The sequence below is a fragment of the Lolium rigidum genome, chromosome 5 (genome assembly GCF_022539505.1).
Source record: "Lolium rigidum isolate FL_2022 chromosome 5, APGP_CSIRO_Lrig_0.1, whole genome shotgun sequence".
Lineage (NCBI taxonomy): Eukaryota > Viridiplantae > Streptophyta > Magnoliopsida > Poales > Poaceae > Lolium > Lolium rigidum.
In genome coordinates this window covers 91,771,613-91,787,037 of record NC_061512.1, presented here as the reverse complement: position 1 = coordinate 91,787,037, position 15,425 = coordinate 91,771,613, and the positions used below count along the sequence as shown (strand labels likewise).

General features: G+C 45.9%; 1 protein-coding gene and 1 long non-coding RNA gene across 8 annotated transcripts in view; one reads left to right on the top strand and one right to left on the bottom strand.

Moving 5' to 3' along the window:
* The window catches only part of LOC124651779, a 52,355-nt gene extending 50,838 nt beyond the window's left edge, over positions 1-1,517 (bottom strand). The window contains exons 1-2 of the long non-coding RNA XR_006987501.1: positions 1,460-1,517; positions 1,254-1,334 (exon numbers count right to left, since the gene is read on the bottom strand). This is a non-coding gene — a long non-coding RNA (uncharacterized LOC124651779). The remainder of the gene's footprint in view (positions 1-1,253; positions 1,335-1,459) is intronic.
* Positions 1,518-4,916: 3,399 nt separating this feature from the next.
* Positions 4,917-13,718, top strand: LOC124652080 (zinc finger CCCH domain-containing protein 65-like). Of its 7 annotated transcripts, none has more exons than XM_047191106.1 (10): positions 4,917-5,330; positions 5,568-5,642; positions 5,743-5,784; positions 7,786-7,845; positions 8,646-8,705; positions 9,402-9,461; positions 10,574-10,699; positions 11,895-12,200; positions 12,532-12,807; positions 13,015-13,718. In XM_047191106.1, exons 1-10 carry the CDS (start codon positions 4,962-4,964, stop codon positions 13,168-13,170), a joined length of 1,530 nt encoding a protein of 509 aa, XP_047047062.1. In that variant the 5' UTR covers positions 4,917-4,961; the 3' UTR covers positions 13,171-13,718. The 7 variants fall into 7 exon arrangements, with proteins under 7 accessions (XP_047047062.1, XP_047047061.1, XP_047047060.1 ...); XM_047191105.1 differs by having other exon boundaries at positions 9,393-9,461; XM_047191104.1 differs by having other exon boundaries at positions 9,387-9,461.
* Positions 13,719-15,425: the final 1,707 nt, after the last annotated feature.

Below are 15,425 nucleotides of genomic sequence, written 5' to 3'. Positions count from 1 at the left end.
GCATGCTACTTCATGCAAATACCCTATGCTCAATCAGGTACATCGACCAAGACGCAAGCCATGGAGACCAAGCCATTGGAGAGAGAGCTGGAAATGAAGAAGATGGAGCTACATCGCCCCAGCCGGAACTTCCGCCCTCCAGGACCGGAACTTCCGGCCAGATGCCTCCCAGATGCTCTCAAGATGCTTTCCAGCGCCCAGGAAACAGGGTCCAGCCGGAACTTCCGCCCCCAAGGACCGGAACTTCCGCCCACCGGAACTTCCGCCCAAGTTCCGCCCAAGTTCCGAAAGTCGGCGAAAACCTTACTGGATGTTACTGCGGGACAATGGCGCATTTCCGGAACAAGGCCGGAACTTGGCCGGAACTTCCGCCCCGACCGGAACTTCCGCCCGTCCAGACCGGAACTTCCGCCCCTGACCGGAACTTCCGCCCATGATGACCGGAACTTCCGCCCCATCGAACTTCAGCACAACAGCACTTTTAGTTGTAACTTATCCCTTCGCCCCACCTACTATAAGTAGCCTAGTTGGCTCAGATCTGAGATTAGACTTGATGTGAAATTAAACCTGAGCTTAGCTCACCCTTGGGGGAACCCTACCTAGATCTCTGATCTTGTACCCACCCGGGCTCCTTGTTGACTCGTGAAGATCTCTTTGGCGACTTCTACCGATTTGTTGGTCTTTTGCTTGCACTTCTACCTATTTGGTCTTTTGCTTGCACTTCTATCAACCTTCCGGTCTTTTCGCCCTTCTAGATCTCTCGGGATTCGACTTGTCGATCTCTTTGCGGGACTTCTACCGGAAGGTCTTTTCTCGCAACCTCTATCGAGTTGGTGTATCGGGCCAACGAGGGAAAACCGGTTTGTGTGCGTGTGTGTGTTGTATCCCCACGATTCCCCCTCGCGTTCCTCGTGTTCATCGTGTTCATCCCCCTACCCCCACGAGTTCCACCCAAATCCGTGAAGATCGGGCACATCCTTGGGCTTAGCCCTTATCACCCATAGGCGACGAAAAATACCCCTTAGCGGACGATTTTGAGACGTTGTCTATCAGAACTTTTCTTGTAGTGTAATATAAGTTAAAGGAGATGGTTGCAGACCAATTAGCATCATATAGGAACAAACAATAACTAGGAGTTGTCACAGTTTGGGATAGATGGAAGGGAGGATTGACCAAGCAACATAATGAAATAATGGCAACTCCCTATCTCTAACTGGCATTCACAGCTTTATGGTGGTCTGAAAGTAACTGACCTTCTTGATTAGAAGAATATGGAAGCATAGAAGTTGAGCAAGTGGTACAGTCGCAATCATTGCTAGTATGGTGCAAGTAGCCTGCAAAGTAAAATCATGGTATAATCAGAATATTAATATGTAAAAGCATACTACTGAAAAACGTTCTCTTTGTGCCTTGATGATGCAATAAACATGTATTAGACAGGAAAGTTCTATCAACTCACCACAACAATTACAAATGCTACAGTCGAGAAGCTGCTTCCTAACTTTGAGTCGATCTGTTACTGTGCAATTGTTGAGCCACTGTGAGAGAACAGGAACATCAGCGGAACAAGATTTTTAAGTTCTTGAAAGGAAGCAGGAATAGCAATAGCAGTGCAGAAAAGAATGAAAATGTATCTTACTCTGCAATGGTGATCAAAGCCATCAACACACTTGTCACACACTCTACAATGCTTACTGTTCTTCAAAACCTGCATAATGCATACACAGTTTGCAATAAGATGTGGCAAAGAAAAGGTGAAGAAGTCATTCGAAAACAAAATAGTATATTGCCTAATGTAGCAACAAGAACCTAACACTTAGCATCATGCTGTACTACAGTTTAGAACACATAACACACTGCAGGTTAATGGCTAGTTTGTGTAACTAGAAGGCAATAAAACGATGAGTTTTATCATTTGATTCAAACTACTACAAACTGTCTTGTATGTTTGCCTACACTCTACTAGTTAGTTACAGGAAATTACATTGCACATTGTAATGTCAGTTCGAGTTCATCAGCATTTGACACACTAAGCATGAACTGATGGATGCGCGAGCGTAGACAAACAATGAATCCACCATGTATATGCCGGAAAATACATCGGTCGAGTACCTTGGTTGTGATTAGCTAGTTCAAACAACAACAAGAACAAAAAAAAAGACAGAGAATGGGGCGTGCGGAACATACCTTGCTGGGAATGGGAGCTGCCATGGGGGCGTTGCCTGAGAGCGGCCGGCCGAGCCCCTACTGGTGGGCGACCTTATGCTCCGGGAGCGCGAGCACGGCGGGGCGCCCGGTAGAGCGGCGGGAGCCTGAGCGCCTCGTCGGGTCGACTTCCTGGCGGCGGGAATCGAGGGGGCGGGACAGGACGAGGCGCGGAACCGGCGAGGGGGAGCTTTGGAGCGCGGCGTCGGCCAACAGATCCGCCGGCGGCGGCGATGGACGGGAGGATATGGCGGCGGCCCGTGCGAACCCTAGGCGTACCCCGCGCCGTCGGCGGCGGGCTCGGTGGTGATGTCGTCGTCGTCGAAGGGGTGGGAGGCCGTGCGCGGGAGCTCGTCGGCGCCGTCGTCGTCGGCGAAGAAGGGGTCCATGGCGGCCGGCCGGTGGTGGGAGAGGCGGAGGTTTCTTGGGCGGCGCGGTGCGCGTTGCGGTGCGGTTTTGGATTTGCAGATTTGGACGGTGGGGGTCGCCGGAGTTGGCTGGGATCTAGGCCGGAGAGGAGGGGCGGCGGAAGGGAAATGGGGGTTTCTGGCCGGCGGGGGCGGTCTCGGTCGGTTTTGTTGGAGTGGTTTGGTCGGTCGCTCGTGGTTTGGACTGGTCGTCGCGCGCCTGCCCAAAATATTTAGGCGCCAATGGGAAAATCCAGCGCAGCAATTTCGGTTCATGTTTGGTGCGTTGGATGCATTGGACGGTTGAGATCCAAGTCTGGGGCTGATCCTTGGTAGGTTGTTTCCTGGCTTCTGATTGGCTAGATTTTTTTGGCCTTGCTAATGACGTTTTGACCTAAATTGCCAGTGACGTTTTTGCCCAATAACGTCACGATTTTCTACGGTTTTGCCCCCCCGAGTGGCCAAGGACGGTCAAAGCTAGGAACGTCATAAATCTATGACATTTTGATTTCCAGTCATAAAAAAAATGTCATATTATGGCAGATTTCTTGTAGTGCTCGTCGTCGTTGGCTCCGGAAGCGAACCGTCGCTTCGGGGCCATGTTGGCGGTTTCGCTGCGGGAGTGGAGTGGGGACTGGAGTGGAGGCCAGATCCCCTCTAGTCCCCATTTAATAGCATCCCTGGTCACCGACAGGTGGGCCCAAGGGAGACGAGGCGACCAGCGCGCGGACGCGAGCGGACGGTGCGTGCCATCCGCGGCCACGCAAACCTAGCCCAGATTTGGGCCGGGTTTGCGTCGTTCCGGACGCCGCGGCCGTCCGCTTTTGCGGTGCGTCCCCGCGCTGGGCCGCGTTTTTGTCCGGCTCGACCCATCCGGACACGCGGGCGCGGTTTGGGTCGCGCGGTTGGAGATGCCCATCTCCAACCGGCTGACCCAAACGGACGCGCTGGGCCGTCCATTTTGGGCCGTTTGGGTGGCCGAGCGGACACGCGGACAGCGGCCCGCGTCCGCGTGTCCGTTTGGGTCGCGCGCTGCGCCCAACGCGCGGACGCATCGCATAACCGGAGAAACACGAAAACAAAAAAAGAGGCAAATTTAAACGAAATTTCATTCAACATATGCCCTATTTTGGGCAAATTTGTACATAGCCCTATTTTGGGCAAATAACTAACAAAAGAAGCCCCTATATGGGCTTTTAAATTTAAACTAAAAACCCTCTATTAGGGTTTGGTCGGCGGCGCGGTGGCCGCCGGTGCGCCCCCTAGCCCCTGTGGGCGTCGTCGGCGACGTCGTCGTCGTGGACGACGTCCCCGGGCGGCGAGGCGCTGTTGTGGCTCGACCGCGCCGGGGACTCCGGCCATGGAGACCACATGGCCTCCTCCCAGGCCGAGTGCGGGGTCCGGAGGCACCCGAGGCCGCGGCGGCGCACGGAGCGGCGCCTCCTCCGTGAGGCGCCGCCGCCTCTCCCGCCGGCGCGGCGCCCGGCCTCCCGGCGCCGCCGCCGCTCCGCGCGGCGCCCGGCCTCCCGCCGCCGCCGCTCCTCGTCGGCGCTCCTCGTCGGCGCGGCGCCCGGCCTCCTCCCGCCGCGCCGCCTCCTCCTCCTCCCGTCGCGCCCGGCGGGCCCGGGCGTAGAGCTCCCAGCCCTCCGCCTCCTCGACCTCCAGCCGGGCCGCCTCCTCCATCTCGGAGGTGCGAATGGCCGCATGGAGGTGCGGCCATTTCGCGTCCTCCTCCGCCGCCGAGATGAGCAGCGCGGCGCGGAGGTCCGGGTCCTCCTTCGAGGACTCGGGCTTGGGCTCGAGCAGCAGAGGCGGCGGTTGCGGCAATGCCGCGCCGCGGCGGGCGGCCTCTCCGATGTGGAGGCCGCCTCGGTTTCCTCCCGCAGGCCGCAGCGCCGGCGGCTGCTGCTCGCCTCGTCGTCGTTGGCTCCGGAAGCGAACCGTCGCTTTGGGGCCATGGCGGCGGTTTCGCTGCGGGAGTGGAGTGGGGACTGGAGTGGAGGCCAGATCCCCTCCAGTCCCCATTTAATAGCATCCCTGGTCACCGACAGGTGGGCCCAAGGGAGATGAGGCGACCAGCGCGCGGACGCGAGCGGACGGCGCGTGCCATCCGCGGCCACGCAAACCTAGCACAGATTTGGGCCGGGTTTGCGTCGTTCCGGACGCCGCGGCCGTCCGCTTTTGCGGTGCGTCCCAGCGCTGGGCCGCGTTTTTGTCCGGCTCGACCCATCCGGACGCGCGGGGGCTGTTTGGGTCGCGCGGTTGGAGATGCTTTTTTCATACAGGGACTCTTGCTCTTTCCCCCACTTCATTGCTTCCTCCCCTGCTCTCGTCACTCCGAGGAGGCCAATGGCCTACGCCGACGAGAAGCCCTCTCTCAAATCGGACCACGACGTAGACCCGATCGCTTCGATCTCCCGCTCCTGCCAATCCTCCGGTGCTGGGGATGCCGAGAGGATCGAGAGCCAGTTCGCAGTCTTCACACTCGCTGATGAGCTACCCAAGCCTTCGGGGTGGGACGATGGCCCCGTCCTCGGTTTCTCCGGCGGCGATGAGATCACCGGCGATAAAGTTCCGGTGCCGGCGAGGCCCGATTCGAGGCCTCGGTTTCCGCGGCGTCCGCAGGAACCGGATTGTGCTTACTACTTGAAGTTCGGGACTTGCCGCTTCGGGATGAAGTGCAAGTTCAACCACCCGGCGCGAAAGAAGAAGAATAGGGTGGGTAGCCTGGGCTTAGGGATATTAATAAAGGAATTTTCTTTTGTTCTCGCTCCTTTTCCGCCTATTTGGGGGATTTTTGCGTGGAATTTCGATCTGGTTCTTGCGATGGTGAGTTGGGGTTTGGTAGTTAGTGGATGGGTGAAATAGACCAGGCCGAACTTTTGTATTTTTTTTTTCTCAGATGTGTTGTGGCCTTATGTTGTTTTGTGCATGCATGTGTGTGTTTGTCTACAGGTGAAATCGAGTGGAAGTAGCGGCAGCGGGAGCAACAGCAGCATTAATAAAGCTTCTTCGCCCAATGGTGATCAGGTGATTGGCTCTTCACACTTGCTTTTGCATGCGTGTGGTTTTTTCCTGTGCGCATGCATGTCTGTCTAATTTTGGCACCTTGCTGAGATTCTGGGAACAGATTGGCTCTGTGACTGCTGAAGAGGTTGTGACTGCTGAAGAGGTTGGCTCGATCATGGGATACTAGTCTAATCTAACAGATTGTGTTGCAGATTACGTATTTTAGTTGACCTTGATATTGTGGTCGGTGGGGGTAATGCAGATCAGTTAGAGAATACTTGGAAACACTTTATGCCCTTTTCATTTGTTCACCGACAGAAACTGAGCGATTTAGAAGCACATAACTTTAATATGTTGTCGAGGTCTAGTAAGATGTATCCCTTGGCAGGAGTCTTCGTTCATGTGGTTTAGCCGTTTACATATTCAGTCAAAGTTCATGTGGTTTAGTTGTTTGCCTTTTCAGTCAAAGTTCATGTTTGATCTTATGGCCATGTGAAGTTTATTTACTCATCTGATCGGTGTGCATTCCTTTATGATTGTGTAAGTAGAGCACCTAAATAGGATATACTTATCTTTATACAAGAGTGCACCTAGATCCTGATTTATTTCCCGAACTAGATTAATTGGAGCCACTTGTTTTGATTTCATATTTCATTTTATGTTTTCAATATTCAATTAGTCACTTTTCAATTCGAGGCTATCCACTTTTTTGTGTGCAAAATACAAACCAATTGTGCAATTACCTTATTGTTTAAGGAGATTTATAAGCACATACTAGATGGTATTTTGATCTAATTTGTAGCATGCACAAGCGGTGAACCTTAACTCTGCTTTTATTTTCCTGGGAAAAGTATGTGGTATTTTGGAATTTTTTTTCTTCTGGGCTAATATATGGATAAAAAGAACGAACAATTCATAAGCACCCAAGCCCCAAATGACTTTACATAGTTTGAGTCTGGCTGAAAATAGCTCTGCTAGATATTATTCCTTGATGGCTTGACCCTTCAGGTCTTGCACATGTTACTTCTTGTTTCTAAATTATACATGCTAGCCTTATCCCTCATCATCTCACTACATAATCCATTATGATATCCCTATGAAATGATTATCTACTGAAGCTCATTCAATTATCTTTAATTTTTAAGAGAACCTCTATACCAACATGCATATTGCAGTTATGATCAAAGGAAAGGAGAATGAATTTGATTTCCTCCATCCATACTGATATAAAAAGCACGACCCATTGTTGATCCAATCAATCTAAACCATCCAAAGTAAAAGTCAATCCAATTAATGAAAAGAAGTTGGAACCTTGCACCTTTAAAGTAATCACACAGAAATTACCCTCTTAATTGCGCAATTGTTCTTAGTTTTGTACCAAATAATTTCCTGTACATCTCCCTTCCTTTCAGTTGCGTTATATGTTGTAAAGCATGCATTTGACATACAAAATTGCTAGTATGTTCTAAGGATTACAATAGTTCGATGGCGATTGCATATACTACCTCTGTCCCAAGGAATAAGGCGCACGCGTATTCCAAGACGAACTTTGACCATAAAAATTGAGAAACAAAATCTTAATTATATTATATGTAATTAGTATCATTGGATTCGTATTGAAAAACACTTTCTAATGATGCTAATTTCATACAAATAATCTTTATATATTTGAAGTAATTTTTGGTCAAACGAAAAGCACGTAAAACGAGGGCGCCTTATTCCTTGAATCGGAGGTAGTATGAAGCAACCAATCCTGAAGTATAGTAGTGTTCAACTCTTGATTGCTATATTCCTGATCCCTCTTTTCATTCATACTCCCTCCAGCCTACACCAACTTGCCTGGGAAAACAAGCTTTGATGTTTGTTATCCATAATCCCTCCATTCATATATTTTTAGTCAAAAGTCAAAATCTTGCAAATTTGACCACTCTTATAGACAAGAAAATATGAACATCTACAATACCAAATCAATAACAATAGATCCACCATAGAATATATTTTCATAGTGTATAGTATATTTTTGTCTATAAGATTGGTCAAACTTATAAGGCATTGACTTTTGACAAAAAATATACACCCTGTTTTATGGAAAGGAGGTAGCAATTCTTGAACCGTGTGAAAAATTGTGGGCTACTATATGATTTATGTTTGAATTTTCTGTCAGACTCCTAGAGAAGAATATGAAGATCTTGTTCCAGATATATCAGCTCAAGTAGATACGTTGGTGAGTCTTCTTTACTTCATTCTAGAAGTGAACATGAATATTTAATTAAACAGTTTATCTATTGTTTGAAAGGATTAAAACTACCATTGTGCTATGTGCTTTTTTTCTCTATGAGAAGAGCGCAAACGACTCATGTCTCGATATATTTAGAAGGTAGAATGAAGTTTTAGCCCTAAATGTTGGGTACATCATACAGTAAAAAAAAAGAGCATAAAAATCACAGTACATCCCAAGTAGCTCGCAACACGACGCGCAAACCTAGGGCTCCAGCATGAGCCCATTGATGTGCTTCCTCCTTGATCAAAGCCACAAGCCGACATAGGCTGGTTGATCGCCATCAAAGGTGCTCCCGTTGCGGTGTGGTGTGGTTTGTTTTCTGACCAAGTCTGTTGTCTTCCATAAGGAGCATAAATGAATTTGACTAGTTTCTAAGGAACTGCAAAGGTGTGCTTCCATAATATGTTCCATGGAATTTTTTGAAAGGATTAAACTACTGTTTTCCTATGTGGTTTGTTTCTGACCAAGTATGCTGTCTTCCACAAGGAACATAATGAGTTTAACTAGTTTGAAGGAACTGTGTGACAGTGTGCTTTCACAACATGTTGACATGTAATGAAAAAATAGCATATCGTACCATACCTAAGTGTCAATTTTGACCATGAATCAAACAGATTGAGTTATCAATGGGGAAAGTTATTGCACACACAGATTATAAGTTCTCTGCTCTATTTCACACACAGATTATAAGTTCTCTGCTCTATTTCACACACTTGTAAATGCTAACATATAGTCTTATGTAGGGCTTTGTTGACAAGGAGAATACATCTTACTTAGGAAACCTTAAGAAGACATCATATGAGGTCAGCAATCAACATTGTCTTTCAGCATTTTATGTAATGTTTCAGATATCTTATCTCTCTGTCAGCTAGGTTATAGTATGCACATGAACATTGTATGTGTAGTTTGCCTGTTTTCATTATTTCATTACCTCCGTTTTTCTTTATTACATTACATGTTATTGATGTGAAGAAGGGAAGATGGGATCAGATGCAACTTAAGGTCTGTTGCATCTATGTTGGCACAAATAATTGAGTTTTCTTAATAAATGTAATTAAAAAAGGTTGCCAGATTGATGAGGAGGCTGAAAAAAGAATATATTTGAAGAAGTTTGATGACAGAGATCAAAAGGTTGCAAGCTTTTGCATTATGCATTGTGTTGAATTTCTCTACCATTCATCTTAAAGATCTCTTCATTTATGCCTTTATCTGAGATCTTTTGTTCACCCATGCATGTTAAGTTCATGACTACATACCATCTCTCTTGGCTACAGTACATATGGCCTTTGCTTGAAACTTTCTGCTGCTGAACCAATCTAGTTGCTACAAGTTTACAACACTAGTATAAAATAATAAATTCATGCTTGCACAAGATGTTTTCGTTCATTATATAAAACTATGTACTGTAAAACTTTGATGATCTCTATATTTCTGAAGCATTTGGTTTGTCATTATCTGATTATTCTGTCTGCTGTTTTTTACATGTTGAGATTCTGAAGGTCGCCAAGGAGAACAGAAAGGAAACTGCTTCAGAAGGTAGTGCTCGGGAGGAATGTAAGGTTTGTTTCTGATCTTTAAACCAGTTCATCAATACGATGATTCAGTGTACTCTCTCGTCCCAAATATAAGGCACGTTTTTTCTCGCAGTCTTTGATGCACAACTTTGACCACTAATATATACAAAATTACATGGTTTCAGAATATATAAATGGCATCGTTGCATCTTGCAAATCTCTTTCATTTCATATATATTTATACAAATTTTGTGGACATAGTATAAGTATACATCTGTTATGACCGGTCTTATTTACGTGAGCAGGGGGCCCAACCGTGGGCCCAATTAGGGCCTTAGCCCATTATCAGTTTAGGGTTTTAGTTCTTTATATACTGGTTGTAACGAGACAAATAGGCAAGCAATAATAATATTCATTATTGCCGACTCCCTGAGGAGTCGGTCTCCTAACCCTAGCCGCCGACCCTCCTCTCCAGCCCGCGCACGACGGCGGCCAGCCGCCGGCGTCCGCCGCCTCGCCCGCACGTCTCTCCCTCCTTCCCCTACAAGTACGCCCTAGGGCGGGTAGAGCTGTTGGTTCTACCAATTTGGTATCAGCTAGCTCGGCTGCGATCATGTCGTCTCCTCCGCCCACCACCACGTCGTCCGCGCCTCCGCCCGTTCCCTCGGTCGCCGCCACCACGGCGGGCTCTCCGGTGGTCGCCACGACGGCGGGCTCCACCGCGCCGGCGTCCATCATCTACACGCCCGAGCAGATGAGCGGGGTCATCAACGACCTCGCCACCGTGGTTCAAGGCATCCGCCTCTTCTTGATCGGTTCCCAGGGGCCCCTGACGCCGCCGCAGCTGGCCGTCTTCTCCGTGCCGGCGCCCGCGCCATGGGTCCCGCCCTTCACGGGCGTTCCGTCCGCCGGCTATCCCCTTCCGCTTCATGAGCAGGGCTCCGCCACCTCGGCGGCCATCCTGACCAGTGGCGATGCGTTTGGCTGGGAGAACAAGGGAATAGGCTAAAGAAAATAAAATAAAATAGTGGTGGCCACTGATGAGTGGGGTCTCCACATGTCAGGAACAAATGGGGTGCATAGATGGGGCAAACTGTTGGGTACCATGCTAGTGTGGGTCAACCGCATGAGTCTTTATTAACTTAAATTATTTGCAGTATTATTCAATGCCTGGAGGATGCAAATTTGGGGAATCTTGCAAATACATACATTGTGAAGGGAAAGAAAGGAAAACAGAAGCTGAAAATGCTGACCTGAATTTTCTAGGTCTTCCACTCCGTCCAGTAAGTCTCATTTCATTTATGCAAGGTTCGTTTCAGGCACATTATTTTGCTGTTTTATGAGCTTTTTTCTGATCTCTCATGCTGTAGATGTAGTAATGAACTTAAGGGATATGTATATTGGTGACTTAGCACAATTCAGTTTACACCCATAACCAAAATTGATGTTCAAGTTCAGACCAATGTTGTAAGGTACGAAAATGATAGCAGTTCCCCTTTCAGAAATGGTGTACTAAATGGAGAAGGGATAAAAGCTAATCCATATAGAACTTCTTTGTTCCACCTGTCACTTTGTTGATGGGGTTGGAATTTTAAAGGATACTACAATAGAACATAAACTCATTTTCTCTCCCAGAATATTAGTTTCGATTTTGCCAATACGGCAATACTGAAATGCATGTGCAGTGGATAAGTTTGCTGGTATTGTTGCAAATGGCCTACTTATAGCCCTATTTATACCCTTTCTCGGGCACTCCAACGGCCTTACAAGCTCAATAAAATGCAATTCTTCACCTTTTTCTCAGACATTGGGAATGCGTTTTCTTACTTGATTGACATTGACAGATATGTGTACCACACTGAACAAGCAATATGTTTTTTTTTTTTTTTTGAAACGGAGGCAAAAGCTTTGCCTCATCCATTAATTAAGAAGAGAGTGCTCAGTTTTTAGGAGAAAACCGGGCGAAATCCTACAACATGGCCAAACCCACGCAAACCACGCCCACACTTACAACCAACCGTAACGACGACCCGAAAAATTAGGGCGCACCCACACTAGCCAACACAAAGGACGACAAGCCTACACGAAATAAACTCCAACACCGCGCAGACAAAAGAGATGCCATGACATTGGGGGCACCCATCAGTCTACTGCGGATCCAGGGTAGGTAGCAGCTAAGGTGGCGAGAAAATCGCAAACCTCTAGCAACAACACCTCCGGGCACCGTTGCCAGCAAACTTGACTTAGCAACTCCAACACCAAAAGGAACCACATGTCATATGCTTGATTTACCAGCTAAGCCAGCTCTTTTTTTCTCACTTATCTTATCCTTAGCGCAAAAGTCAAAAGAAAATGAAAGAGTTTGTATTTATTTGATTTAGTTATAAGAGATAACTATGCTACAGCTTAGTGAACAAATTGCCATTGCCATTTGTTAAGTTGGATTTTCATGAATGTGGTGTTTTTTTTATCTTGCAGGGAGCAAAAGAGTGTCCTTACTATATGCGCACTGGAAGCTGCAAATTTGCCACTAATTGCAGGTTTCACCATCCAGATCCTACTAATATGGCTTCAACAGATTCAATGTTGGAGCATGAGAATGGGGATATTCCACAGAAAAATATTCAAGGATCCTCTCAGCTTAATGTTTCAATATGGCATGCTGACCAGAGGGCATTGAATGAGCACCATGCTCCTTTTTTAGCTCCAGCACCGTCATACAGCGTGGGAATGATTCCACCTCAAGGAATGTATCCGTCTCCAGAATGGAGTGGGTATCATCAGGTAATTATGGTTATGTTCATATGAAAATGAAAATGATATTTTCGCTTGGTGATATTAGCGACTGTTGCAAGTTGCTTTATATTGCGTTGAGAAAAGTTAACATTTGTCAGACTTACAGACTTGTGTATTGGCACTGTTTTGAGTGGTGATATGAAAATTCTTTCAACCCCGTGCCAGTTTTTATCCTTTACTAGGACTGATTGATTTCTTAAAAAGTATTGTGTAGAAGTTAAATTTGCCAATTTATTTCACAATAGGTTTATTAATATTCCTAATATGTTTAAAATATTGACACCTTATCTCCTTATTTTATGTCAAATGCTCTTTTCAGGTCCCATTGGGCCCGTATTACCCTCCTGGTATCTCTTTTCATCCTTTTCCAGCTCCTCCTGTTAATCATCCTATGTACAGGGGAGCAGATGTACTTGGACATCAGCAAGTTCCTTCCGATGAATACCCTGAGAGACCTGGCCAACCTGAATGTCAACATTTTGTTAAAAGTGGGTTTTGCAAGTTCAGGGGAAAGTGCAAGTATCACCATCCAAGCTTACTTGTGCCTCCACAACCAGCAGGAGCTCTTAGCCCTCTCGGCCTGCCACTCAAGCCTGTAAGTGTTTTGCTAATATTTTTTAAAGTATGCTATGCTGTTTGAGCAGGAAGAAGTGGTGCATGCTATTCCTGAATATTTCAGTTTTATCTTATTGCTTTGGAACCATTGTTTTAAGATATCATGTTTTCGTATTTTCTACTTACTATCTGGCCTCTGGATTTGGGCGGCTAACTTTTTTTTTCTTGGTATATGTTTTTATTGCAGGACCATCCTGTCTGCACATACTATGAACGCTATGGAGTCTGCAAGTTTGGTCCAGCTTGCATGTACAATCACCCCTTCAATTTCGGCCATCCTTTACCGGCAGTAGCGCCACCTCTCTCCGCCCAATACCTCACTTCAGGAAACAACACGGTCTAGCAAGCACGGACGATAATTTTCGGCAGTTCGCATGATGCTTGGAATAAACTACCACTTGTAAAATAGCGCAGCTGAAAGAGAGTGTACAAATGGAGGCCAAGCTACATGTAGCTCTTTATTTTCAAAAAATCGGAATCATGTTTTAAGTTTCAAAAAAAATTGAAAAAAAATCCTAGATGTAGCCAAGATGGAATCTACAAACATGCAAAATTTAATTTGAAATTCTTAGTACTTCAGACTAATAAAAAATGATAAATGTGTGGATCTGAGAATAGTGAATAGTGCACATTTCAAACTATAAAATCTGTCAGATTTTTTTCATTTTTGTGTAGTCTATAATACAAATAATTTCACATTGAGATTTTACACGTTTGTAGATTTTTATCATTGTCTACATCTAATTTTTTTTCAGATTTTTTTAAACTTAAAATTATAATTTCTGATTATTTTTGAAAATAAAGGGCTACATTTAGCTCGGCCTCTGTTTGCGTGAAAGTTGCAAGTGGGCTTTACATATTGATTGTAGAGGTCTGGCTTACAAGTTGCAATTCGTTGCATGAAGCTGGATATTTCGCCGCTGTTTTTTTTTTTTTTTGAGGAAACCAACTGACTTGACTACTAGACGAGTTAATTTCAAAAAACCATCTAGCCATCAGTTTTGCGTGGATTTGTTGCAATGTCCACTAATTCGAGTTTTAAGCTGGGTTGACACTAAGACCTAGTGTGAGTGATGTTGTGGACCTAGTGACGGTTGGTTGGAGAGCCGTCTACCACCGTTAGCGGCGTAGTGGGATCCACTATTAGACTAGATGCAATAAATCATTTCCCTCCTCCCGTGTGATGTTGACCACGCCACTCTCCATCCTTGTGCTCCAGTTCTTCCTCCGCTTTCACCCTGGAGCATTGCTGTCGGCAGGAGCTTTGCTGTTGATCGCGTGGCCTGTTGCCGGCGAACAACGGAATGCTGAGACTCTCATGCGATTCTAGGGTTTCTACCGCTAAAGTTGGTCTGATTTGCTCTGATTTGCTTCGATTAGCTTTGTTTTCGCTACCATTGTTTTCCGATTAGGATCTTACCGACCTGACACCACTGATGACTTGACATTTGGTGGCTTAGTTGTGGGATTCGAAGAACGTTCCGCGTCCACCACATCGAGCCGGTCAATGCGTGGCCTTTGAAGGCACGGACATGGGGCGGCGATTCTACCTTTGCTCTGTGGAGAATGTGAGTGATTTTTTCCATGGCTAACCTTCATTTGACCAAGCATTTGTATTAGTGACATGAAATCATAGTTTAATTGCAGTGTTAGCTAGAATGATTCATTAGCAAGAATGTCTATATGCAGTGTTAGCCATAGTTTAATTGCATCATGTTGTTGGGAGGAATGTTCTGTTTGCAACAGTTCAATTTAGGCAGAATATATGAGCAAGGTTTTGAGCAAGGTTTAGAATTTTTCCAGTATATATGAGCAAGGTTTTATTGTAGTATATATGAGCAAGAGGTTTTGATTTTTGCAAATGTATGATCAAACCAATTATGTGACTAGGGGTTTTAATTAATTGCAGCATGTCAACAACTGTGGGTTTCATGCATGGGTAGATGCTGAATGCCCAGTGACATTACAAAATGCCCTAAAGAAACTGTGGAATATGTACCATTGCAGCAACTCAGCTAGAATTGATGACAAAATACAACATGCTAGGTTTGTTGAGGAACTAGCTACAGAGAAGACCAAGATAGAGAATAAATATGGTAGCTGATGAGGACATCACAACCTCTGATTTGAAGGCATATCTTGGTGAAAAAAATGAGACTACGTCGAGGACGACTTCAATTCAAGAAGTGGAGGATGATGAGGACATCACAATGATAGATACAACCAATACTCCTACATCCATATATCCTCTTGTATTTCAAATACAAGGATCTCTCGCAAGAGCATGTGTGTTTCAACTAAATTATCAGGTACCTTCGTTACTAGAAATCCTTCCTAATATATATGAGAATATGCTGGCTAAATCAAATGTATTTATATTATTTAGGAATGGATCTAGCATGGACGTCAACCATTGGATTAGGAACATGCATGGAGATGGCACCAGGCATGCGAGGATTTAGGAGAGCGTTGCAAGCGAGGATTTCAGAACATTGAAGCCACCATAGTGAAGCAACGATGCTTGGATTAATTATACAAGTTACCCCGTCATAAAATTCGTCCAAAGAGTTATTTTTGGTGCTGCGTCACCTTATTTAA

What these genes read in the sequence shown, in the direction of transcription:
- LOC124652080 (XM_047191104.1), top strand. Translation starts at nt 4,962, where the DNA reads ATGGCCTACGCCGACGAGAAGCCCTCTCTCAAATCGGACCACGACGTA. An exon ending in TTAAGAAGACATCATATGAG is followed by an intron (nt 8,706 to 9,386) that starts GTCAGCAATCAA and finishes TGTTTTTTACAT; the next exon opens with GTTGAGATTCTGAAGGTCGC. An exon ending in AATGGAGTGGGTATCATCAG is followed by an intron (nt 12,201 to 12,531) that starts GTAATTATGGTT and finishes TGCTCTTTTCAG; the next exon opens with GTCCCATTGGGCCCGTATTA.